Source organism: Carcharhinus amblyrhynchos, chromosome 20 (genome assembly GCF_965287045.1).
Source record: "Carcharhinus amblyrhynchos chromosome 20, sCarAmb.v2.hapA, whole genome shotgun sequence".
Taxonomy (NCBI): domain Eukaryota; kingdom Metazoa; phylum Chordata; class Chondrichthyes; order Carcharhiniformes; family Carcharhinidae; genus Carcharhinus; species Carcharhinus amblyrhynchos.
The window spans coordinates 235,802-261,540 of NC_137343.1; the positions used below are offsets into that span (position 1 = coordinate 235,802).

At 44.6% G+C, this 25,739-nt stretch overlaps 1 protein-coding gene across 1 annotated transcript; it reads right to left on the reverse strand.

Moving 5' to 3' along the window:
* Nucleotides 1-321: 321 nt before the first annotated feature.
* On the reverse strand, nt 322-20,316 carry LOC145356042 (uncharacterized). Its single transcript, XM_080208633.1, has 3 exons — nt 19,672-20,316; nt 13,802-13,947; nt 322-463 (listed from the first exon to the last, which is right to left on the reverse strand). Exons 1-2 carry the CDS (start codon nt 20,281-20,283, stop codon nt 13,903-13,905), a joined length of 657 nt encoding a protein of 218 aa, XP_080064759.1. The 5' UTR covers nt 20,284-20,316; the 3' UTR covers nt 322-463; nt 13,802-13,902.
* Nucleotides 20,317-25,739: the final 5,423 nt, after the last annotated feature.

Consider the following 25,739-nt stretch of genomic DNA (forward strand, 5'->3'; position numbering starts at 1 on the left):
GAAAGCTAGCACGAGGGGGCATGGCTTTAAATTAAGGGGGGGGTAGTTATAGGACGGATGTCAGGGGTAGGTTCTTTACCCAGAGGGTGGTGAGGGATTGGAATGCCCTGCCTGCTGCGGTTGTAAATGCACCTAGTTTGGGGGCGTTTAAGAGATCCGTGGATAGGTTTATGGACAAAAAGGGATTGGTTTAGGTTAGTGGGTCATTGTTTTTTAACTGGTCGGCGCAACATCGTGGGCCGAAGGGCCTGTTCTGCGCTGTAATGTTCTATGTTCTATGTATTCCAACCAAAGCCAACATCCAATACACAAACCCTCCAAATAAGCACGATCCAGCATAGGTTAATGACTCCTCGTTACCGGAATCCCACCTCCTGGGCTCGGTGCTGAAAATCCCTTGTGAAGAAACTCAGAAGCGGTTGTCATAGAATCTGTTTCCCAAAACAGCTTCTTTAAGGCAGAACTAAACAAAGAGAAAAAACAGGGAGAGAAAGTGAGATGCTTCTAAACTTGCTGCTCAACTGCTTCCCAAACACACACCCCTCAAAATGAAACTAAAAGCCCAAAGGAAAAACCTCTATCACTGACTGCCGCAGCTTAGCTCCATCTCCAATGACAACGCTGAAACTGGAAGTTGCATGATTTTTTTTTTAAAACTTTCTTAAAGAGACAGTCACACAACAACTGGTTAAGGAGAGTATCACAACTGTACTGAGGGAAGACACCTCACAGGGTTCAGGCAGCAAGACAATATGGGTGGAGCTCAGGAACAGGAAGGGTGCAGTCACAATCTTGGGGGGATTTACTATAGGTCACCTAACAGCCAGCAAGAGATAGAGAAGCAGATATGCAGACAGAGTAGCAGATATGCAGACAGAGTTTGGCAAAGTGTAAAAGTAACAAGGTTGTTGTAGTGGGTTATTTTAACTTCTCCTATATTGACTGGGGCTCACTGCTAAGGGCTTGGATGGGGCAGGTAGGGCTGGAGTGTCTAAGGAGGTTTCTTGAAACAGTATGTAAATAGCCCAATTCAGGAAGGAGCTATATTAGACCTGGTATTGAGCCCGGCCAGATGTTCGAGGTTTCAGTGGGAGGGCATTTCAAGAACAGTGATCTTAAAAGTTTTTAGGTGCTTGTGGATAAGGACAAGAGTGGTCCTTGGGCAAAGGTGTTAAATTGGGGTAAGACTTCAACAACATTAGGCAGGATCTGGAGAGTGTAGATTGGAGGAGGTTGTTTGAGGGTAAATCAACATCTGACATGTGGGAGTCTTTCAAATGTCAGTTGATTGGAATTTGGGACTGATATGTACCTGTTAGGATGAAGGATAAATGTGGCAAGTATCAGGAACTCTGGATAACGTGGGATATTATGAACCTTGTCAAAAAGATAAAAGAAGCGTTCGGAAGGTCTAAAAGATTGAGGACAGATGATGTCCTTGTAGATTACAAAGAAAGTAGGAAGGAACTTAAGGAAGAAGTTAGGAGGAGTAAAAATGGGTCAGGAAAAGTCCTGGGCAAACAGGAATAAGGAAAATCCTCAGGCATTTGATACTTATATAAGGAACAAGATGGTAGCCAGGGAAAGGGTTTGGTTCATTCAACGATAGTGGAGGGAATCTATGAATGGAACCAGAAGAAATGGGCGAGATACGAAATGAATATTTTGCCTCAGTATTCATCGAAGAGTGGGACTTGATGGATGAGGAGTTGAGGGTAGGGTGTGTAGATATTCTGGGCCATGTCGATATCAAAAAGGAGGAGTATTGGGCGTCTTAAAAAGCATTAAAGTAGGTGAGTCCCCAGGGTCTGATGGGCCTTTATCCCAGAATACGGAGGGTGGCACTGGCGGAAAATGTTGGGGCCTTGACAGAAATCTTGTATCCTCATTGGCTACATGTGAAGTTCCAGAGGTCTGAAGGATAGCCAATGTTGTTCCATTGTTGAAGAAGAGCAACAGGGATAATCCAGGAAATTATAGGCTGGTGAGCTTTATATTAGTGGTAGGGAAATTATTGGAAAAGATTCTTAGGGACAGAATATACTCACGTTTAGAAATAAATGGACTTATTAGTGATGGGCGGGAACGTTTTGTGAAGGGGAGATCATGCCTCACTAACTTAGAGTCATAGAGGTTTACAGCATGGAAACAGGCCCTTCGGCCCAACTTGTCCATGCTGCCCTTTTTTCAAAACTCCTAAGCTAATCCCAATTGCCTGCATTTGGCCTATAGCCCTCTATACCCATTGTACCCATGTAACTTTCTAAATGCTTTTTCAAAGACAAAATTGTACCCGCTTCTACTACTACCTCTGGCAACTTGTTCCAGACACTCACCACCCTCTGTGTGAAAAAATTGCCTCTTTGGACACTTTTGTATCTCTCCCCTCTCACCTTAAACCTATGCCCTCTAGTTTTAGACTCCCCTACCTTTGCAAAAATATATTGACTATCTAGCTGACCCGTGCCCCTCATTATTTTATAGACCTCGATAAGGTCACCCCGCAGCCTCCTATGCTCCAGAGAAAAAAGTCCCAGTCTATCCAGCCTCTCCTTATAACTCAAACCATCAAGTCCCGGTAGCATCCTAGTAAATCTTTTCCACACTCTTTCTAGTTTAATAATATCCTTTCTATAATAGGATGACCAGAACCCCACACAGTATTCCAAGTGTGGCCTTACCAATGTCTTGCACAATTTCAGCAAGACGTCCCAACTCTTGTATTCAATGTTCTGATCAATGGAACCAAGCATGCTGAATGCCGCCTTCACCACTCTGTCCACCTGTGACTCCACTTTCAAGGAGCTATGAACCTGTACCCCGAGATCTCTTTGTTTTGCAACTCTGCCCAGTGCCCTACCGTTAACTGAGTAAGTCCTGCCCTGGTTCAATCGACCAAAATGCATCACCTCACATTCACCTTAACTAAACTCCATCTGCCATTCATCAGCCCACTGGCCCAATTGATCAAGATCCCGTTGCAATTGGAGATAATTTTCTTCACTGTTCACTTTGCCACCAATCTTGGTGTCATCAGCAAACTTACTAACCATGCCTCCTATATTCTCATCCATATCATTAATATAAATGACAAATAACAGTGGACCCAGCACTGATCCCTCAGGCACACTGCTAGTCACAGGCCTCCAGTTTGAAAACCAACTCTCAGAACCCTCTGGCTTCTGTTAAGAATGATGTGGGTATTATTCTGTTAAGAAGCCAGTTTTTTTATCCATTTAGATACCTCACCCTGGATGCTGTGAGATTTAACCTTATGCAACAACCTACCATGCGGTACCTTGTCAAAGGCCTTGCTAAAGTCCATGTAGACAACATCAACTGCACTGCCCTCATCTACCTTCTTGGTTACCCCTTCAAAAAACTCAATCAAATTTGTGAGACATGATTTTCCACTCTCAAAGCCATGTTGACTGTCCCTAATCAGTCCTTGTGTCTCTAAATGCCTGTAGATCCTGTCTCTCAAAATAGTTTCTAACAATTTACCCACCACAGATGTGAGGCTCACTGGCCTGTAGTTCCCAGGCTTTTCCCTGCAGTTCTTTTTAAACAAAGGCACAACATTTGCCACTCTCCAATCTTCCCGCACCTCACCTGTGACTATCGATGATTCAAATATCTCGGCTAGGGGACCAACAATTTCCTCCCTAGCCTCCCACAATGCCCTGGCATACACTTCATCAGGTCCCAGGGATTTATTTATCTTGATGTGCTTTAAGACTTCCAGCGCCTCCTTCTCTGCAATATGTACACTCCTCAAGACATCACTGTTTATTTCGCAAAGTTCCCTAGCATCCACTGATGAGAAATATTCATTTAGGATCTCATCCATCTCTTATGGATCTGCACATAGGTGACCTTGATGATTCACAAGAGGCCCTACTCTCTCCCCTGTTACTCTTTTGCCCTTTATGTATTTGTAGAAGCTCTTTGGATTCTCCTTTGCCTTATCTGCCAAAACAATTTTGTGTCCCCTTTTTGCCCTCCTGATTTCTCTCTTAACTCTACTTCTACACTCCCTATACTCTTCAAGGGATTCATTTGATCCCAGCTGCCCATGCATGTCATGTGCCTCTTTCTACTTCTTGACCAGGGCCTCAATATCCCGAGTTATCCAGGGTTCCCGACTTCTGCCAGCCTTGCCCTTCACTCTAAGAGGAATGTGTTTACCCTGAACCCTGGTTAACACACTTTTGAAAGCCTCCCACTTACCAGATGTCCCTTTACCTTCCCACAGACTCCCCCAATTCACTTTTGAAAGTTCCTGCCCGATACCATCAAAATTGGCCTTGCCCCAATTTAGAATTTTAACTTTTGGGACAGACCTATCATTCTCCATAGCTATCTTAAAAATCAATAGAATTATGGTCACTGGTCCCAAAGTGATCTTTCACTAACATTTCTGTCACCTGCCCTTCCTCATTTCCCAAGAGATCAAGTTTTGCCCCCTCTCTAGGGCCATCCACATACTGAACAAGAAATTCCTCCTGAATACACTCAACAACTTTCCCTCCACCCAGCCCTCTAATATTATGGCTGTCCCAGTCAATGTTGGGGAAGTTAAAATCTCTGACTATTACCATCCTATTTTTCTTGGAGCTATCAGTAATCTCCTTACATATTTGCTCCTCAATTTCCTGCTGACTATTTGGGGCCTATAGTACAGCCCTATCAAAGTGATTTCCCCCTTCTTATTTCTCAGTTCTACCCAATATAGACTCAATGGCCGAAACCTCAAATATATCCCTTCTCTTGATCCAGTTTTTCGAGGAAGTGACAAAAATGATAGATGAGGGAAAGACAGTGCATGTTGTCTACATGGACTTCAGGAAAGCCTTTGACAAGCTCATGGTAGACTGGTACGAAAGGTGAAGTCACACGGGATCAGAGGAGAGCTTAAAAGAATGGGTACAGAACTGGCTTGGCCATAGAAGACAAAGGGTAGCAGTAGAGAGTGCTTTACTGAATGGAAGGCTATGGCTAGTGGTGTTCTACAGGGATCAGTGCTGGGACCTTTGCTGTTTGTCGTCTATATAAATGATTTGGAGGAAAATGTAGTTGGTCTGATTAGTATGTTCACAGATGAAACAAAAATTGGTGGTGTCGTGGTTCCCAGGTACACTGACTGCTGGCAGGATAGATCTGGAATTTTAAATATTTGCTTTAAATAAGAACAAAAAACAACATAATTTATATTAATTGCGTGTGTAACATAGCAGGTACATGGCATTCTGGAAGAATAGTGTATTAGGCAATGGTGGACAGGACTTAGCCGTTTGATCATGGATGATATTGATACAATAGATAGGGATGTCCTTGGTTCAAGAGATCAAGATTTGGGATTGGTTAGGGTGGAGATGAGGAGCAATGTGAGAAAGTGACCATCAGGAATGACCAACAGGACCCCTAACAGTAACCAGAATATATGATAAAGTAAACATAAGAACATAAGAAATAGGAGCAGGAGTAGGCCATCTAGCCCTTCGAGCCTGCCCCACCATTCAATAAGATCATGGCTGATCTGAAGTGGATCAGTTCCACTTTCCCGCTCTCTCCCCATAACCCTTAATTCCCTTGTCTGTCAAAAACCTATCTACCTGTGACTTAAATATATTTAGTGAGGTAGCCTCCACCACTTCAATGGGCAGAGAATTCCAGAGATTCACCACCCTTTGAGTGAAGAAGTTCCTCCTCAACTCAGTTCTAAACTGCCCGCCCCCCCTTATCTTGAGGCTGTGCCCTCTAGTCCTGCTATTCTTTCTAAGCGGGAAGAATCTCTCTACCTCTACCCTATCCATCCCCTTCATTATCTTATACGTCTCTGTAAGATCCCCCCTCATCCTTCTAAACTCCAACGAGTACAGACCCAGTCTATTTAGTCTCTCTTCATAGTCCAACCCCCTCATCTCTGGAATCAGCCTAGTGAACCTCCTCTGCACTCCCTCCAAGGCCAAAATATCCTTCTGCAAGTGCAGCGACCAAAACTGCACCAGAAGATATATTTCTGATAGAGGTAAGAAAATGAATCATGGATGATTTTGTTGTACATATTAACTGGAATAATCAAATGGTCTGCAATGATCTAGAATCATTGAATCACACAGTGCAGAAGAGGCCCTTCCACCCATCAACTCTGCACCAACACATGAAAAACACCTCAACTCCCACCTAATCCCATCTTCCAGCACGTGGCCAATAGCCCTGAATTTTAGAATGAGCCAAGAAAGGGCTCCTGGGTGACTTTGGGTTGGCATGAACAAAATGGGTGGAATACTGCGTCATTTCTAAGTTATAATCCCCACAGTAATGGGCTGAATCGTCAGGGTTTAAAACTGGAAATAAAATTGTTTCAATTCAGCAATTTGTTCCGGGCACATAATGCCAAGTTTCTGCAGATGTTCCAATTCATCCTCTACTTTGGTATGTAGGGCACAGGGAACTGGCCTTGAAGTATTTAGTTTGGGTCTCTGGATCCATGGTGATCTTGGCCCTAGTACCTCTAATCTCCCCACTCTCAGAACACTTTGGGATACTTCCCAATGACTTTGTATAAAATGCCAGCACCCATTTTTAAGATCTGTTGCTAATCCAGTTGAATTCTCTGAGGCCAGTCCCTTCCCAAAAGAACTTTGGAAACAAAAACAGGAAGGCAGATTACTACCTGAATGGCTGTAAATTGGGAGAGGGGAATGTGCAGCTGGATCTGGGTGCCCTTGTGCACCAGTCACTGAAGGCAAACAGCAGATGCAGCAGGTGGTAAAGAAGGCAAAAAGGGTATGTAGGCCTTCATTGTGAGAGGTTTCGAGTACAGGAGCAGGGATGTGTTGTTGCAATTATACACGGCCTTAGTGAGGACACACCTAAAGTATTGTGTGCAGTTTTAGTCTCCTTTTCTGAGGAAGGATGTTCTTGCTCTCGAGGGAGTGCAGCAAAGGTTTACCAGGTTGATTCCGGGGATGGCGGGACTGATGTATGAGGAGAGATTGATCAGGTTAGGATTGTTTTTGCTGGAGTTCAGATGAATGAGGGGGGAATCTCACAGAGACATATAAAATTCTAACAGGACTAGGCAGGGTAGATGCAGGGAGGATGTTCCCGATGGTGGGGGGGGAGTCCAGAATCAGGGGTCACAGTCTGAGGATTCAGGGTAGACCATTTAGGACGGAGGTGAAGAGTGGAGACCCTGTGGAATTCATTACCTCAGAAAGTAGTTGATGCCCAAACACTGAATGTATTCAAGAGGCAGCTGGATATAGCACTTGGGGTGAATGGGATCAAAGGTTATGGGGAAAAAGCAGGATTAGGCTACTGGGTTGGATGATCAGCCATAACTGTAATGAATGTTGGAGCAGGCTCGAAGGATCAAACGGCCTCCTCCTGCTCCTATCTTCTATGTTTCTAAGTTTAAAAGGCTGGGCCATGGTCCTTGCACCACTATCAGGGGGAATCAGACTGTCTGATGCCTGTGTGTAATTGGTGTACAGTTGTCCCAACAGTACATAAGGGCTCCCCAGTATAATGTGCCAACCTAGCCTTGATGTCCCATAGGCTTACAGGCAAGATGCCCAATCAGAGCTGCCAAAAGGTTTGCTCCCCAGTGTGGCTCCTGTCTAAGGAGTGGACATTCACCTGGAGTTTAATCCTGATTTGTGCCATTTTGGGTGTGGTGGTGCAATTTAGCTGCATCAATTCCCCACCCTTGGGCTGGTTCATTTATAAAGTCATGCCCTGATGTGGCTTCGCCCTTCAGCCTAGGCAGTTCGCACTTTGCCTGTTTTGATAGACTAGTAATGAACCAGACCAGGTGTTAGACTTGGAGGTAGGTGAGCACTTTGGTGATAGTGACCACAATTCGGTTATGTTTACCTTGGTGATGGAAAGGGATAGATATATGCCAAAGGGCAGAAGTTATAGCTGGGGGAAAGGTAATTATGAGGCTATTAGGTGAGATTTAGGATGCATAGGTTGGAGTAGGAAAGTGCAGGGGCTGGGAACAACTGAAATGTGGAGCTTATTCAAGGAGCAGCTACTGCGATAAATATGCACCTGTCAGGCAGGGAGGAAGTGGTCGAGTGAGGGAACCGTGGTGTACTAAAGAAGTTGAATCTCTGGTGATGAGGAAGAAGGAGGCTTATGTAAAAATGAAACATGAAGGATCAGTTAAGGCACTGGAGAATTACAAATTAGCCCGGAAGGAGCTAAAGAGAGTGTTAAGAAGAGCTATAGAAGAGGACATGAGAAGACTTTGGCAGATAGGATCAACTAGAACCCTAAAGCTTTCTATAGGTATGTCAAGGATAAAAGATTGGTTAGGGCAAGATTAGGGCCAGTCAGAGACAGTAGTGGGAAGCTGTGCGTGGAGCCTGAAGAGATAGGAGAGGCACTAAATGAGTATTTTTCGTCAGTATTCACGCAGGAAAAAGTCAATGTAGTTGAGGAGAATACTGAGATACAGGCTTTTAGACTAGACGGGATTGAGTTACTTAAGGAGGAGGTGTTAGCAATTCTTGAGAGTATGAAAATAGATAAGTCCCCTGGGCTGGATGGGATTTACCCTAGGATTCTCTGGGAGGCTAGGGAGGAGATTGCAGAGCCTTTGGCTTTGTTCTTCCTGTTGTCATTGGCTACAGGTATAGTGCTGGAAGACTGGAGGATAGCAAATGTTGTCCCCTTGTTCAAGAAGGGGAGTAGAGACCATCCTGGGAATTATAGACCGGTGAGCCTTACTTCTGTTGTTGGCAAAGTTTTGGAAAGGATTATAAGGGATAGGATTTGTAATCATCTAGAGAGAAATAAATTGATTAGGGATAGTCAACACGGTTTTGTGAAGGGTAGGTCGTGCCTCACAAACCTTATCGAGTTTTTTGAAAAGGTGACCAAAGAGGTGGATAAGGGTAAGGCAGTTGACGTGGTGTATATGGATTTTAGCAAAGCATTTGATAAGGTTCCCCATGGTATGCTACTGCAGAAAATGCAGATGCATGGGATTGAGGGTGATTTAGCAGGTTGGATCAGGAATTGGCTAGCTGATAGAAGACAGAGGGTGGTGGTTGATGGGAAATATTCAACCTGGAGTTCAGTTACAAGTGGTGTACCTCAAGGATCTGTTTTGGAGCCACTGCTGTTTGTCATTTTTATAAATGACCTAGATGAGGGTGTAGAAGGATGGGTTAGTAAATTTGCTGATGACACCAAAGTCGGAGGTGTGGTAGATTGTGAGGAAGGGTGTCATAGTTTGCAGGGAGACTTAGACAGGTTGCAGAACTGGGCCGAGAGGCGGTGGATGGAGTTTAATGCGGAGAAGTGTGAGGTAATTCACTTTGGTAGGAATAACAGACGTGTCGAGTATAGGGCCAACAGGAGGACTCTGAATAGTGTGGATGAACAGAGGGATCTAGGTGTATGTGTACATAGATCCCTGAAAGTTGGGAATCAAGTAGATAAGGTTGTTAAGAAGGCATATGGTGTCTTGGCGTTCATTGGTAGGGGGATTGAATTTAGGAGTCGCAGCGTCATGTTGCAACTGTACACAACTCTGGTGCGGCCACACTTGGAGTATTGTGTGCAGTTCTGGTCCCCACATTATAGGAAGGATGTGGAGGCTTTGGAGAGGGTGCAGAGGAGGTTTACCAGGATGTTGCCTGGTATGGAGGGGAGGTCCTATGAGGAGAGACTGAGGGATTTAGGGTTGTTTTCACTAGAAAGAAGGTGGCTAAGAGGGGATCTTATTGAAACATATAAGATGATTAGAGGTTTAGATAGGGTGGATAGTGATAGCCTTTTTCCTCGGATGGAGAAAGCTAGCACGAGGGGGCATGGCTTTAAATTAAGGGGAGGTAGTTATAGGACGGATGTCAGGGGTAGGTTCTTTATCCAGAGGGTGGTGAGGGATTGGAATGTCCTGCCTGCTGCAGTTGTAAATGCGCCTAGTTTGGGGGCGTTTAAGAGATCCGTGGATAGGTTTATGGATGAAAAGGGATTGGTTTAGGTTAGAGGGTCATTGTTTTTTAACTGGTCGGCGCAACATCGTGGGTCGAAGGGCCTGTTCTGCGCTGTAATGTTCTATGTTCTATAGATAAGCTGCAGAGCTGGGCCGAGAGGCGGCAAATGGAGTTTAATGCGGAAAAGTGTGAAGTGATTCACTTTGGTAAGAGTAACAGGAGTACAGAATATAGGGCTAATGGAAGGACTCTTGGTAGTGTCGACGAGCAGAGAGATCTCGGTGTACATGTGCATAGATCCCTGAAAGTTGGCACCCAGGTTGAGAAGGTTGTTAAGAAGGCGTACGGTCTGTTAGCTTTTATTGGCAGAGGGATTGCATTTCGGAGCCCTGAGGTCATGTTACAACTGTACAAAACTCTGATGCGGCCGCACTTGGAGTATTGCGTACAGTTCTGGTCGCCGCATTATAAGAAGGATGCAGAGGCATTGGGAAGGGTGCAGAGGAGGTTTACCAAAATGTTGCCTGGTATGGTGGGAAGGTCTTATGAGGAAAGGCTGAGGGACTTGAGGTTGTTTTCGTTAGAAAGAAGAAGGTTGAGAGGTGACCTAATTGAGGCATACAAGACAATCAGAGGGTTAGATAGAGTGGACAGTGAGAGCCTTTTTCCTCGGATGGTGATGGCTAACACGAAGGGACATAGCTTTAAATTAAGGGGTGGTAATTATAGGACGGATGTCAGAGGTAGGTTCTTTACTCAGAGGGTAGTTAGGACGTGGAATGCCCTGACTGCAGCAGTTGTGGACTCGCCAACTTTAGGGGTGTTCAAATGGTCAGTGGATAGGCATATGGATATTGGAGTAGTTTAGGTTAGAGGGTCATTAGATTGGTTCCACTGGTCGGCGCAACATTGAGGGCCGAAGGGCCTGTACTGCACTGTAATGTTCTATGTTCTAGTCTCAGGCAGACCCTATGACCTCAACTGCAACATGGATGTTTTCACTCCTCACTCTACTGTGCAGAGACTTCCCATCTGGTTCTGGGATCTTGTGGCCTTCAACTCCAATTGCCCTTTCTTGGAAGCAAATTGAGATATGAGTGTTATCCACTGGGAACTTGGTTCTGTGCTGAAGGGCGTTGCCCAAATTTAAGGATAGCACCATCTATGGACCCCTGAAACTTCTGGGCCCCTTTTCCTGCATTTTTATGGGAAAGGGCCAGTTCTATGGCTTTCTTTAGGTCCAGAGTTGGTTCAGTCAGTAACTTCCTTCGTGTAACCTCCTTTGTGTTGCAATATTTATAAATTCCACATACCTAACAAACACTTAACATTTCCAGAAGTGCTGACCCATTGTAAGAGGAATTTTCTGAGATGTCCCATTGGGGTGCCCTGTATTTAGTTGATCTCACTCAACCAATACATAGACTGTGAAAGTCAATGTATAGTTAAGGAATAAAAAGAAATTTATTTGCTAATGCATGCATCAGGAGAAAGACACAGTTGATGAGGGCTGACTGTCCTCTCTGAGCTAATATTGCATGGTAAAATTGTTATATTATTTTGAACATTTCAATATCCCAAATAGTCTCGTCAATCAGACTGGAACGTCCAATCACAATATTACATATTCACACCTTAGCCAATAGTGTTCCACCTAACAACAGGAATAGGAGATCATTAGCTCATTGGCTCTGTAGGTTCCTTCCCCGTAACCTAGGAGACCTAACCCACATCAATTCCAATAGCCAAGGCCACTGCTCGCAGCTGCGAATCTGACTTTTCCTTTGTCAGATTGCGAGACTGTTCCAGCCTCAATACTCATGTACTCCCTTACATACCTGGCTTATTAAACTTGCCTTTTGTATATCCAAAAACAGATAACAGAAGCTGCCTTTCTGCGCTCCATTGTATTAAAAGAATTTGGTCTGTCTATCACTGTGTTTCCCATCATGCTGCATTCAGGATGAAGTTGGCCAAGGTGCACGATACATATAGATTGAAAATACAATTTAACCTTATAATACTTGATTAATTTGCAGTTGTATAGTTTATAATACCTTGTATATATTTTTCCAGGCACATTGTGTATTCTCACTAAGGCACTTAATAATTAACTTAACGTAGGCTACTTATTATGGTAAAACTAAAATGAAGGACCTGATACTAGAATACTATACTACCTTCCATCAGTTCCTGCTTTGGGCCCTTGGCTATAGCCCAAGATAAGGCCACTAAATAGAAGTGTCCCAATGCTTATTCCTGTGTCCTGAAGGACGACTGGCTCTTCCGTATACTTGTTTGCTGAACTTCACTGCCATCACTAGTACCATCCCTTCTGTGGACTTGGACAACCTTGCACAGGCACACTTAACCACATTGACAAGCACCATCAATGCCAACATCACCAAAAAAAAATTGCAATCCCTGGAGGACTGATGCTCCCAAGAAGCCTTGGCAGCCTGAGAGCCAACCACCTAAGGTAAATGTTTAATTGTCTTTGAGTTTCTCCATCTCTTTCCTGATAATGATTAACCAGATTAGTTATGTTTTCTGAACTCTCTGGTATATCCATGCAACACCCTGATCCAGTCACTGCACAAGTTCTACCCCCTTCTGCAAAGACTTAATCCAATGCCAATCTGTGTTGAAGTGCCACAGTGTGTGCAGCTATCATCTCATCATTAACCTTAGCAAGGGCAGTTGCTGTATCATTAGCGACTTGTTCCAAAATGGAGCACAGAACCAAAATTTCACGCATCGCTTCAGCCATTCCATATTGGGGAAACAATATGCCAAAGAACTGTTCTGTTTCTGTAAAAGCTCGTCAGTGCCTTGGCAGGGGAGGGAGTTTAGGAGTGTGATATATGTATGGGATTACATATCAAGGTAACACAACCCCTTCCATTGACAGGGAGCTATGGATATGCCCTATCCTCACAAATTCAATATATACCATTGAGAGTTGGATAAGTGCTGCCCCCTCTGAAGCAATGTGAAATTTTGCAAGATTGGTCATTACTGGGTGGACTTAGGCATAGCCGGGTGGTTCAATCTACCATATGGTCACATTCATTCATGCCTAAGTTTTTCCCTTGGCCTTCCATGTTTCTAGCACAATATATCCCTTTTGGTTTTGGTGTTGGCTGTTTTAAAACTAAGTTAGAAGCTGTTCCTGAAGGTTATAGATAGGTGTATGTGTGTTTATATAACCTAACTTCCCTGCACAAGATTCACTGTTAAGAAATTATTTCCTTAGCCCTTGACTGATTTTCCCCCTCCTGTGTGCTAGAGATCTTCTGTGCATATATGGTGAGTTCGGTTGAGTTTCTGGTCAATGGTGACCCCAAGGATGTTGACAGTGAGGGATTCAGTTATGGTTACACCACTGAATATCAAGGTGGTTAGCGTGTCTCTTGTTGGTGATGGTCACTGCCTGGCATTTGTGCGGCATGAATGTTACTGTCACTTGTCAGCCCAAGCCTGGATATTGTCCAGATCTTGCTGCATTTGAACATGAACTGTTTCAGAATCTGAGTCATTGTGAATGGTGCTGAACATTGTGCAATCATCGGCGAACATCCCCACTCCTGACCTTATAACAAAGGAAAGGTCATTGATGAAACAGCTGAAGATTGTTGGGTCAGGACGCTAACCCTGAGGATTCCTGCAGAGATGTCCTGGAGCTGAGATGACTGACCCTCCATAATCATTTTCCTATGTATCAGGTATGACTCCAACCAGCGGAGTGTTTGTCCCCAGTACCCATTGGTTCCAGTTTGGCTCGGGCTCCTTGATATCACACTCAGTCGAATACAGCCCTGATGTCAGGGGCTGTCACTCACCTCTGGAATTCAGCTCTTTTGTCCGTGTTTGAGCCAAGGCTGTAATGAGGTTAGGAGCTGAGTGACCCTGGCGAAACCCAAACTGGGCGTCACTGAGCAGGTTATTGCTGGTTATTGCTTGAGAGAAATCTTTGTATCTTCACTGGCTACAAGAGAGGAAAAATGGATTACTGCAATACAGGATTGGGCTGCTTCATTTAATCGTGGGTGCCACCAGGTCCGGAGCAATATTCCACAAATTCTCTCCTTGCCAAGGTGTGTATCAAGCAATCAAGCAGTAAAGGTAACAATGCATCAGGCACACAAACTTGACTGGCTGGAGTAACCCAGAGGCCTGTTGACACAGAATGCGAACATCCATGCATCTTCCAAAGGTCTTGTTCGGAAGCAGGGGCATCCTCCTGTAAGAGCTGAATAGTGGCTATTTCTGGCATGCCCAGCGTGTTCAGAGGAGGTGAGTGGGGTTTACCGCCTGCTTTTTCATGGACGGCACAACCATAGCGCCAGAGGCAGCAGCAGCCCTGGCAGTATGATCAGCCAGGGCATTACCCTTAGTGAATGCAGACTTAACCGTCTCCATCAATGGTTGTCTTACATTATGAGAAAATGTTATGCCCATGAACCCCATTAAAACAGACCATGTGTGTAAGGAGTTTACACCCTCACTAACATCACAAAGAACCCCAAGTGGTCCTTTGTTTTTTTTTAAAGGAGGGAGTGTGCAGTGTGTATTACAGAATTTTGGGAGAAAGGAACTATGTTCTCTCAACTTACTAGGGAAATATAAATTAATTGGCAAGATGGAAAATTGATTAGAGAAAATCTAAGGTTATGCTAATAATCTGAGTAGTTTTTGTAAATCAGTGTGTTTGTGTAGTCTGACTGCTTGTCAAACGTAGGTGGTTGTTGTTGCATTAGATTGAGAACAGGAGTTTTTAAAGAAGGAGGGAATGTTTAAAAGAGGAACAAGTAAACCATTTGTGGAAATCATGTTATTCATAAATAAAATTAGTAAAGTAGACAGAATGATTCCTCTATAATTTGTTAAACTGGTAGAAAATCATTTGAATTATTTCAAATTTGTACTTTGGTTACATTGTGTTAATTGGGTCATAAAAGGCCATAGCATGTGTCTGCTAAAAGGAGAATCATGGAAAGCCGCTGCTGGTGGTGCTGGTGATGACGGGGATTAACTAGAGATGGACTATAAACCAGAGGAACGGCGGACGGAGCAGGTGGTGCCGGTGCTAATGGCACAGGTGGGCCAAAAGGAGCAGTTGGTAAAGGCTCCAATCATTGTCTTGGTCATCGGTGCTGAACAACATCGGCAAGCCAGATAACTCAGGAGGAACCTCGTGTTTCTTATGCTTTCTTTATTCGGCCTGTCTTTCTAATCCTTTTCTCTTATCTCCATCTTCCTTCTTTAACCTCTCTTGTTCTGCTCTATCTCTTTTCTGCTTCTCGTATTTTTCACATTCCCATTTCAAAATTTCCCAGGATTTGGGAAATTTACCCTCATTATCATATTCACTTATCCCCCTTCCACGTGCATTGTCCTCCCAACTGGCCAGTTTTGATTTCTCAGTTAGTTCATTAGCTTTCTTTCTCCAAAGGGACATTAATACTTTCCAATTATTTACCACATTTCGTTTCCAAATAGCCTCTTTGGCTTTAATACCCCTCCCCAGATCCCAGGTTCCCTCTAACGGCCAATTTTCATTTCCTAATTTTTTATTCAGGCAACCCGACAGTCAACTTAACTTTTTCTCCTCAGCCAGGTGCTGAAGACAGAGAGTGTATAAGGGGCTTCCATCCCCTGACTTATCAAGGGTCTGACCCATATTTTAGTTTAAATATAAGGTTACTTCAGAGAACTCGAACCTCAATTGTTACAGACCTAGGGACTCGAACCCTAAGGTTAACAGGGGAATTGAACCCCAGTTATCTTAACAAATAAACCTGGGGACTCAAACCACCAGCCACTCGGGGGACGCGAACCACCTGGTTTAGGACTAGTCAGTGTTCAAGGACGTAAGTCGTCTCCGAGTTCTGTCAATACAGGGCCTCGGGGGAACAAGGGGTCGAATGAGTATTAGTTCAGTGAGAGAGACCAAGGTTAATCTCACGTTACTGACACCCAGACGATCGCTTATTCAGTCCACCTCAGAGGACATCTGTATATGTTGGAGCCCTGCTCGCAGCACCAGTTGTTAAGTTTGTTTCTCGTGAGACTCTCCCATCCTTGATACAAAGGCAAACACCAACCATTGCCCAATTCAAAGCTTTTTATTTGTCCGACATATGTAGGCCGGCTAACCTTTACTACTTAACCGCCACTCAGAGCTGGAAGTCAGTTAGCTAAAAGCGCCCAGAGCAACAAGGCTGACGCCTTTTATACAGTTTACAATCCATCAGGTAGATGTGATTTCAAATAAGACTTAAGCACACATCACCCAATTCAGTCAAAAATGAGTAATTACAGGAATTGCTGCATAAGAAAGAACATCCTATTAAAGTACACATTTACTTCTTACAACCCCCACCAATCAGAACATACGGATAAGATCTTCAGAATATCCCATTTGTTAGTGCAAAAGAGAACACTATCACGTACTCAACTGGACTCACACTCCAGCCAGACTCAGCAAGCTGGAGCCTGTGGTTAACCTATTTTGTCAGTTTGCTCCTATGAGCTGTTTCCCTGCCATTCTTGCAAGCCCAATAGTTCACCTCGCCCTCTACAATGGACATTCACTCTTTAATATCTCAGGAGTCCTGCTGCCACTCTGCTCGGTGATCAATCTGGGCTGGAGGGAGACAGCGATCAGGGTGGGCTGGGGGAATTGGTCTCCTTGGGAGTCATAAGGGGCGTCTGCCGGGGTGAGGGGGGTGGGAGGATTGCAACTGTTGGGCGGGGTGGCCTGGGCATCTGGGTGCTCCAGTGTCGGGACAGGGCTGGCCTGGGGGCCCCAATCAGGTCATGGGGGGTGCTGGAGAGGCAGCACTGCGGGGGTCCCAGGCTGGCCAGCAATCAGGCTGGCCAACAAACAGGGAGACTGACCAGTGCACATGCGCAGAGCTCCAAAACTGTCAAACTCTGGTGTGAATAGGCCCCGCCCTCCCAGGGTTTTTAATGAGATTCACGATTGTGACATCTACAGCGCACAGAGTGCAGAGAACATAGAACATTACAGTGCTGTACAGGCCCTTCGGCCCTCGATGTTGCACCGACCTGTGAAAACCAATCTAAAGCCCATCTAACCTACACTATTCCAATATCATCCATATGTTTATCCAATGACCATTTAAATGCCCTTAATGTTGACAAGTCCACTACTGTTGCAGGCAGGGCATACTACGCCCAAAATTCAAGTCTGAATCTGCACTGAGACAACAGTCATGATCTAGAAACATTTCCCACCAATTCAGCACTTTTGAGAGAATCTCCCCCTTCAGTTACTGTTCAAATCCCTTGTGCTGCTCGTTTTGTCAGTGCCTTAATGTAGATGATTTTAAAAATCTCACTAATCTTATTACCCCACTTTAGATTGGAACACATTAGATACATTTGTTCAGGGTTATGCATTATATTGCTTATTTTGGTTTCTTGTTTAGAACTGATAAAAGTTCTTGATACTTGTCTTCCTATAAATATTAACAATATTCTTAAATAAACTTCGTTTGATAAAAGCTCCCGAGTGGATCATTTGAAACATACCTGAAGTGGAATATCTCATGCTGACCAATTAGAGATGACAGAAGTCACGTGGATGGATTTCTGTCCAATCAGAATCTGGGACAAATGAGTGAACACAGCCTTCAGGAGGCATTTGTTTTATCCAATTAGTCTGAGGATGGTGGTGATGCACAGTTTGATTTTTTAATTACTCATTGGTGGGACATGGGTGTCGCCAGCTGGCCAACATATATTAGTAGTAAAAAGTCTGACAACACCAGGTTTTAGTCCAACCTATTTATTTGATAATATACTCACAAACTTTCGGGGTTAGCCCCTTCGTCAGGTGAATGGAGAGTTCTGGCCTCAGACAGAGCATATAAAGCACAGACAGTTTAGAGATTACTGATTAGAATGCGAATCCTTACACCTAACCTGCTGTTCAAGACCTGAAGTGGCTGATAATGTGAGTGGAAGGAGCACTGATCACAGTTTAAAGAGATGTGTATTGTCTCCAGACAGTATAGTGAGTGAGGTTTTGCAAACCCAGGCAAGTCATGGGGGTTACAGATAGTGCGACATGAACCCAAGATCCCTGTTGAGACCGTCCTCATGTGTGCGGAACAGTCTCTGTTCAGCGACTCTGCGCTGTCGTGTGTCGTGAAGGCCGCCTTGGAGAATCTTACCCGAAGGTCAGAGGCTGAATGCCCGTGACCACTGAAGTGTTCGCCAACAGGAAGGGAACAGTCTTGCCTGGTGACTGTCGAGCGATGTTCATTCATCCGTTGTCGTAGCGTCTGCATGGTCTCCCCAATGTACCATGCTTCGGGACATCCTTTCTTGCAACATATCAGGTAGACAATGTTGGCCGAGTTGCAAGAGTATTGTCTACCTGATACGTTGCAAGAAAGGATGTCCCGAAGCATGGTACATTGGGGAGACCATGCAGACGCTACGACAACGGATGAATGAACATCGCTCAACAGTCACCAGGCAAGACTGTTCCCTTCCTGTTGGCGAACACTTCAGTGGTCACGGGCATTCAGCCTCTGACCTTCGGGTAAGCATTCTCCAAGGCGGCCTTCACGACACACGACAGCGCAGAGTCGCTGAACAGAGACTGATAGCCAAGTTCCGCACACATGAGGACGGTCTCGACAGGGATCTTGGGTTCATGTCGCACTATCTGTAACCCCCATGACTTGCCTGGGTTTGCAAAACCTCACTCACTATACTGTCTGGAGACAATACACATCTCTTTAAACTATGATCAGTGCTCCTTCCACTCACATTATCAGCCACTTCAGGTCTTGAACAGCAGGTTAGGTGTAAGGATTCGCATTCTAATCAGTAATCTCTAAACTGTCTGTGCTTTATATGCTCTGTCTGAGGCCAGAACTCTCCATTCACCTGACGAAGGGGCTAACCCCGAAAGCTTGTGAGTATATTATCAAATAAATAGGTTGGACTAAAACCTGGTGTTGTCAGACTTTTTACTGTGTTTACGCCAGTCCAACGCCGGCATACCCACATCATGACAACATATATTACCCATCCCCAGTTGCCCAAGGGCGATTCAGAGTCAACCACAATACTGTAGCTCTGGAGAAACATGTGGGCCAGGACAGATAAGAATGGCAGATTTCCTTCCCTGAATGACATTAGTGAAGCAAATGTGTTTTCAACAATTGACAATGGTTTCATGGCCATCAGTAGATTCTCAATTCCAGATTTTTTTATTGCATTCTAATTCCACTATCTTCTGTGGCAGGATTCAAATCTGGGTCCCCAGGAGATCAGCTGAGTTTCTGGATTAATAATCTAACTATAATATTATCAGGCCATCACCACCCCATGTGAGGAGAGAGACGGGAAACCCTGAAAGGAAAACCTCGGATTGGTTTTCCTTTCAGGGTTTATTGCTTCAACGATTTGGAGTAAAAGGAGATTTGAGCAAATTTTTTAACTGCTATCTGAACTGAGTCTGTGTCACACCGTAAATTGCTGTATTTGTGCAGGAGTTCAGGAGCTGCAACATGAAGCCCAACTCCATAACATACCAATCTAACCATATAGATCTAAATCCGAAATAATACATCCGGCTCCAGAGAGAGTAAACCATTAACACTGACCATAAAAGGATGAAATTGGCTGAGATAACAAACTGTAAAATGATGGATTTCCTTCGACTCACCATCTCTGGGTCTCTGGAACTCTCCCCATTGTTGTGAGCCCGGAGTCTCCTGCGGGCTCTGCTACTCACTAAAATGTGTCTGACAGTCAGACCATTAAGCAGCAGAATCAAGGCGAATGGGACACATGGGTTTAGGATGTTGTGGACGAACTCGAATATTGTCCAGAGCAAAGATGCCAAAACTTCTTGTGGATAATCACAAAACCAGGGGTTATTCTTCAGCCAATACAGATTCATGAACATAAAATACCAGAAAATATTCTTTAAACAGCTCAGCACTGCCACTGTTCCCAGAACCACAGTCGCTGTTTTATCACTGCAATATTTACTTTTCAGCTTGGGGCAGCAAATGGCCACAAATCGATCAAAGGTGAAAGTGACGGTGAACCAGACAGCACAGTCAGTGGCTGCATAAAGCAGGACGGCGTGGATATTACACAAGTGGATTGACAGCACAAAATCAAACTGGTCATCAAATACAATGGGAATGTGTCTCAATATCAGGTCGATGATAACAACCAACAGATCCCCCACTGACATGGCCACCAGGTAACAAGTGACACATTTGGACAGACCACAGTTTCTATTCTTCAGAGTCACAAATGTGATCATGTTCACTGTAAGGAAACGAAATAAAGAATAAAAATAAACATCAATCTGGAGAAGAGGTTACCTCTTTGACATGGTAATCAAACACACACACGCACATGCGCAGATACATACAGACATGCACACATACACAGACACACACATGCACACACAAACACACACACAGACACATACATCGACACCCACACACATACACATGCATGCACGAACACACACAAACACAAACACGCATGCACACACACAGGTTTGGGTGACACGGTGGCACAGTGGTTAGCACTGCTGCCTCACAGTGCCAGGAAACCAGGTTTGATTCTTGGCTTGGGTCACTATCTGTGTGGAGTTTGCACGTCTGCGTGGGTTTCCTCTGGGTGCTCCAGTTTCATTGAATCATGGAAGTTTACAGCATGGAAACAAGCCCTTCAGCTCAACTTTCCATGCTGCCCTTTTTTTAAAACTCCTAAATTAATCCCAATCAGCTGCATTTGGCCCATATCCCTCTATACCCATCTTACCCATGTAACTATTGAAATGCTTCTTACAAAATAAAATTGGACCCGCTTATACTACTGCCTCTGGCAGCTTGTTCCAGACATTCACTACACTCTGTGAGAAAAAATTGCCCCTCTGGACACTTTCGTATCTTTCCCCTCTCACCTTAAACCTATGCCATCGAGTTTTAGACTGCCCTATCTTTGGGAAAAGATATTGACTATCTACCTTGTCCATGCCTCTCATTATTTTAGAGACCTCTATAAGGTCACCCCTCAGCCTCCTATGCTCCAGAGAAAAAAGTCCCAGTCTATCCAGCCTCTCCTTATAACTCATAGAACATAAAACATTACAGCGCAGTACAGGCCCTTCAGCCCTCGATGTTGCACCGACCAGTGGAACCAATCTAATGACCCTCTAACCTAAACTATTCCAATGTTAACCATATGCCTATCCACTGACCATTTGAATGCCCTTAAAGTTGATGAGTCCACAACTGCTGCAGGCAGGGCATTCCACGCCCTTACTACCCTCTGAGTAAAGAACCTACCTCTGACATCTGTCCTATAATTACCACCCCTCAATTTAAAGCTATGTCCCCTCATGTTAGCCATCACCATCCGAGGAAAAAGGCTCTCACTGTCCACCCTATCTAACCCTCTGATCATCTTGTATGCCTCAATTAGGTCACCTCATAACCTTCTTCTCTCTAATAAAAATAACCTCAAGTCCCTCAGCCTTTCCTCATAAGACCTTCCCACCATACCAGGCATCATCCTGGTAAACCTCCTCTGCACCCTTTCCAATGCCTCCGCATCCTTCTTATAATGCGGCGACCAGAACTGTACGCAATACTCCAAGTGCGGCCACACCAGAGTTTTGTACAGTTGTAACATGACTTCACGGCTCCGAAATTCAATCCCTCTACCAATAAAAGCTAACACACCGTACGCCTTCGTAACAACCTTATCAACCTGGGTGCCAACTTTCAGGGATCTATGCACATGTACACCGGGATCTCTCTGCTCGTCGACACTACCAAGAGTCCTTCCATTAACCCTATATTCTGTACTCCTGTCACTCTTACCAAAGTGAATCACCTCACACTTTTCCACTTTAAACTCCATTTGCCACCTCTCGGCCCAGCTCTGCAGCTTATCTATGTCCCTCTGCAAACTGTAACATCCATCCTCACTGTCTACAACTCCTCCGACTTTGGTGTCGTTAGCAAATTTACTAATCCATTCTTCCACACCCTCATCTAGGTCACTTATAAAAATGACAAACAGCAGTGGCCCCAAAACAGATCCTTGAGGTACACCACTTGTAACTGAACTCCAGGTTGAATATTTCCCATCAACCACCACCCTCTGTCTTCTATCAGCTAGCCAATTCCTGATCCAAACTGCTAAATCACCCTCAATCCCATGCATCTGTATTTTCTGCAGTAGCCTGCCATGGGGAACCTTATCAAACACTTTGCTAAAATCCATATACACCACGTCAACTGCCTTACCCTTATCCACCTCTTTGGTCACCTTTTCAAAGAACTTGATAAGGTTTGTGAAGCATGACCTATCCTTCACAAAACCGTGCTGACTATCCCTAATCAATTTACTTCTCTCTAGATGATTATAAAACCTCTGATAATTCTTTCCAAAACTTTACCCACAACAGAAGTAAGGCTCACCGGTCTATAATTCCCAGGACGGTCTCTACTTCCCTTCTTGAATAAGGGGACAACATTTGCTATCCTCCAGTCTTCGAGCACTAAACCTGCAGCCAATGATGACATGAAGATCAAAGCCAAAGGGTCTGCAATCTCCTCCCTAGCCTCCCAGAGAATCCTAGGATAAATCCCATCCGGCCCAGGGGACTTATCTATTTTCATACTCTCAAGAATTGCCAACACCTCCTCCTTATGTACCTCAATCCCTTCTAGTCTAAAAGCCTGTATCTCAGTATCAATCCATCAAGTCCCGGTAGCATCCTAGTAAATTTCTTTCCATTCACAGTCTGAGCAACGTGCTGGTTAGGGTACATTGATCGTGCTAAATTCCCCCTCAGTATACCCGAACAGCCGCTGGAGTGTGGCAACTACGGGATTTTCACAGTAACTTCATTGCAGTGTTAATGAAAGCCGACTTGTGACATTAATAAATAAACTTTAAACTTAAAAAGTCTTTAAATTTTGAGACATAAAAACATAAACCAATAAGCAAACTGACACACAAGGACAAAAAAGAAATGCACTCATCTATATTCAAATACACACACACACGCACGCACACACGCACGCACGCACGCACACGCACGCACACGCACGCTTATATACACTCACACAAACACACACACACTCACACAAACACAAACACACACACTCACACTCACACACACACACACTCACACAAACACAAACACAAACACAAACACACACACTCACTCATAATATCATAAGAAATAGGAGCAGGAGTAGGCCGTCCAGCCCTTCGAGCCTGCCCCGCCATTCAATAAGATCATGGCTGATCTGAAGTGGATCAGTTCCACTTTCCCACTTTCTCCCCATAACCCTTAATTTCCTTGTCCGTCAAAAACCTATCTACCCGTGACTTAAATATATTCAGCGAGGTAGCCTCCACCACTTCAACGGGCAGAGAATTCCAGAGATTCACCACTCTTTGAGTGAAGAAGTTCCTCCTCAACTCCAATCTAAACTGCCCCCCCCTTACCTTGAGGCTGTGTCCTCTAGTCCTGCTATCCTTTCTAAGCAGGAAGAATCTCTCTACTTCTACCCTATCCACCCCCTTCATTATCTTATACGTCTCTATAAGATCCCCCCTCATCCTTCTAAATTCCAATGAGTACAGACCCAGTCTATTTAGTATCTCTTCATAGTCCAACCCCCTCATCTCCGGTATCAGCCTAGCGAACCTCCTCTGCACTCCCTCCAAGGCCAAAATATCCTTGCGCAAGTGCGGCGACCAAAACTGCACACAATACTCCAGCTGCGGCCTCACCAGTGCCCTGTACAGTTGCAGCAAGACCTCCCTACTTTTATATTCAATCCCCCTCGCTATAATGGCCAACATTCCATTCGCCTTCTTGATCACCTGCTGCACCTGCAGACTGGGTTTTTGCGACTCATGCACAAGGACCCCCAGGTCCCTCTGCACTGTAGCATGCTGCAGCTTTTCGCCCTTTAAGTAATAATCCCTCCTACTATTATTTCTGCCAAAGTGGATAACCTCACATTTGCTAACATTATACTCCATCTGCCAGGTCCTCTCCCACTCGCTCAGCCTATCCAGGTCCCTCTGCAGACTTTCCACACCTTCCACGCAATGTACAGGGCACTCTCAAAGTGACCAGCAGTGTGGCTGCACCATGTATGGATACAGATTTCCATAGCATGGGTACAAGAGGAGCTGTACTAGAGAACATTGCTGTCAGCGAGAGATATGGAGTGGGACTGGGGAAGAGGAGATAGTGTGGGGAGTGTATTTTCAGGCTCTGTATAAATGTGAACAGAGACATTTTGGGAATGGATGGAGATTAGGAGAATCAGTTGAATAAGGGAAGAAGAGACTGACCCGGTACCACAATAGAAGAAAAATGAGAAAATAAAATATCAAAAACACTGACATAGTGAAAAGTATTTTGTCAAGTTAATAATAACTCAATATAGAAACTCAACAGAAACAACAGCAGTAGCAACTGGGCAGAGGGAATTAATAATTGGACAGAGAGACTTACCAGGGAGACCAATAATAGCCAGGATTGGATAGTAATATCCTTGAATAATCCAGAGTACAGCTTCAATTGTCTTTGCTAAACTTATCGAGAAAAACCACGATGGAGTGAGATTGCAAAAACCCTCAGCAAAACTCCTGTTCATGATTGGAACATTCCAGGCCGCTATTCCCAGGTTCTGGTGTGCCTCAGGGATCTGTTTTGGGGCCACTGTTGTTTGTAATTTTTATTAATGATCTGGATGAGGGTATAGTTGGGTGGATTAGTAAATTTGCTGATGACACCAAAGTTGGAGGTGTGGTAGATTGTGAGGAAGGGTGTCATAGTCTGCAGGGAGACTTAGATAGGTTGCAGAGCTGGGCCGAGAGGTGGCGGATGGAATTTAATGCGGAGAAGTGTGAGGTAATTCACTTTGGTAGGAGCAACAGATGTGTCGAGTATAGGGCTAACGGGAGGACTTTGAACAGTGTGGATGAACAGAGGGATCTAGGTGTGTGTGTACATAGATCCCTGAAAGTTGGGAATCAAGTAGATAAGGTTGTTAAGAAGGCGTACGGTGTCTTGGCGTTTATTGGTAGGGGGATTGAATTTAGGAGTCGCAGTGTAATGTTGCAACTGTACACTACTCTAGTGCGGCCGCACTTGGAGTACTGTGTGCAGTTCTGGTCCCCGCATTACAAGAAGGATGTGGAGGCGTTGGAGAGGGTGCAGAGGAGGTTTACTAGGATGTTGCCTGGTATGGTGGGGAGGTCCTATGAGGAGAGACTGAGGGATTTAGGGTTGTTTTCGTTGGAAAGAAGGCGGCTAAGAGGGGATCTTATTGAAACATATAAGATGATTAGAGGTTTAGATAGGGTGGATAGTGATAGCCTTTTTCCTCGGATGGAGAAAGCTAGCACGAGGGGGCATGGCTTTAAATTAAGGGGGGGTAGCTACAGGACGGATGTCAGGGGTAGGTTCTTTACCCAGCGGGTGGTGAGGGATTGGAATGCCCTGCCTGCTGCACTTGTAAATGCGTCTAGTTTGGGGGCGTTTAAGAGATCTCTGGATAGGTTTATGGACGAAAAGGGATTGGTATAGGCTAGTGGGTCATTGTTTTTGTAACTGGTCGGCGCAACATCGTGGGCCGAAGGGCCTGTTCTGCGCTGTAATGTTCTATGTTCTATGTTCTATGATCCATGATTGGAACATTCCAGGCTATTATTCCCAGATTTGGATCT

Bases quoted from the DNA above. Each gene is read 5' to 3' on its own strand.
- LOC145356042 (XM_080208633.1), bottom strand. From the start codon at position 20,283: ATGATCACATTTGTGACTCTGAAGAATAGAAACTGTGGTCTGTCCAAA. The intron at 13,948-19,671 runs GTGAGTCGAAGG...CCTCTCTTGTAG, and splicing joins GTTCCAGAGACCCAGAGATG to CCAGTGAAGATACAAAGATT.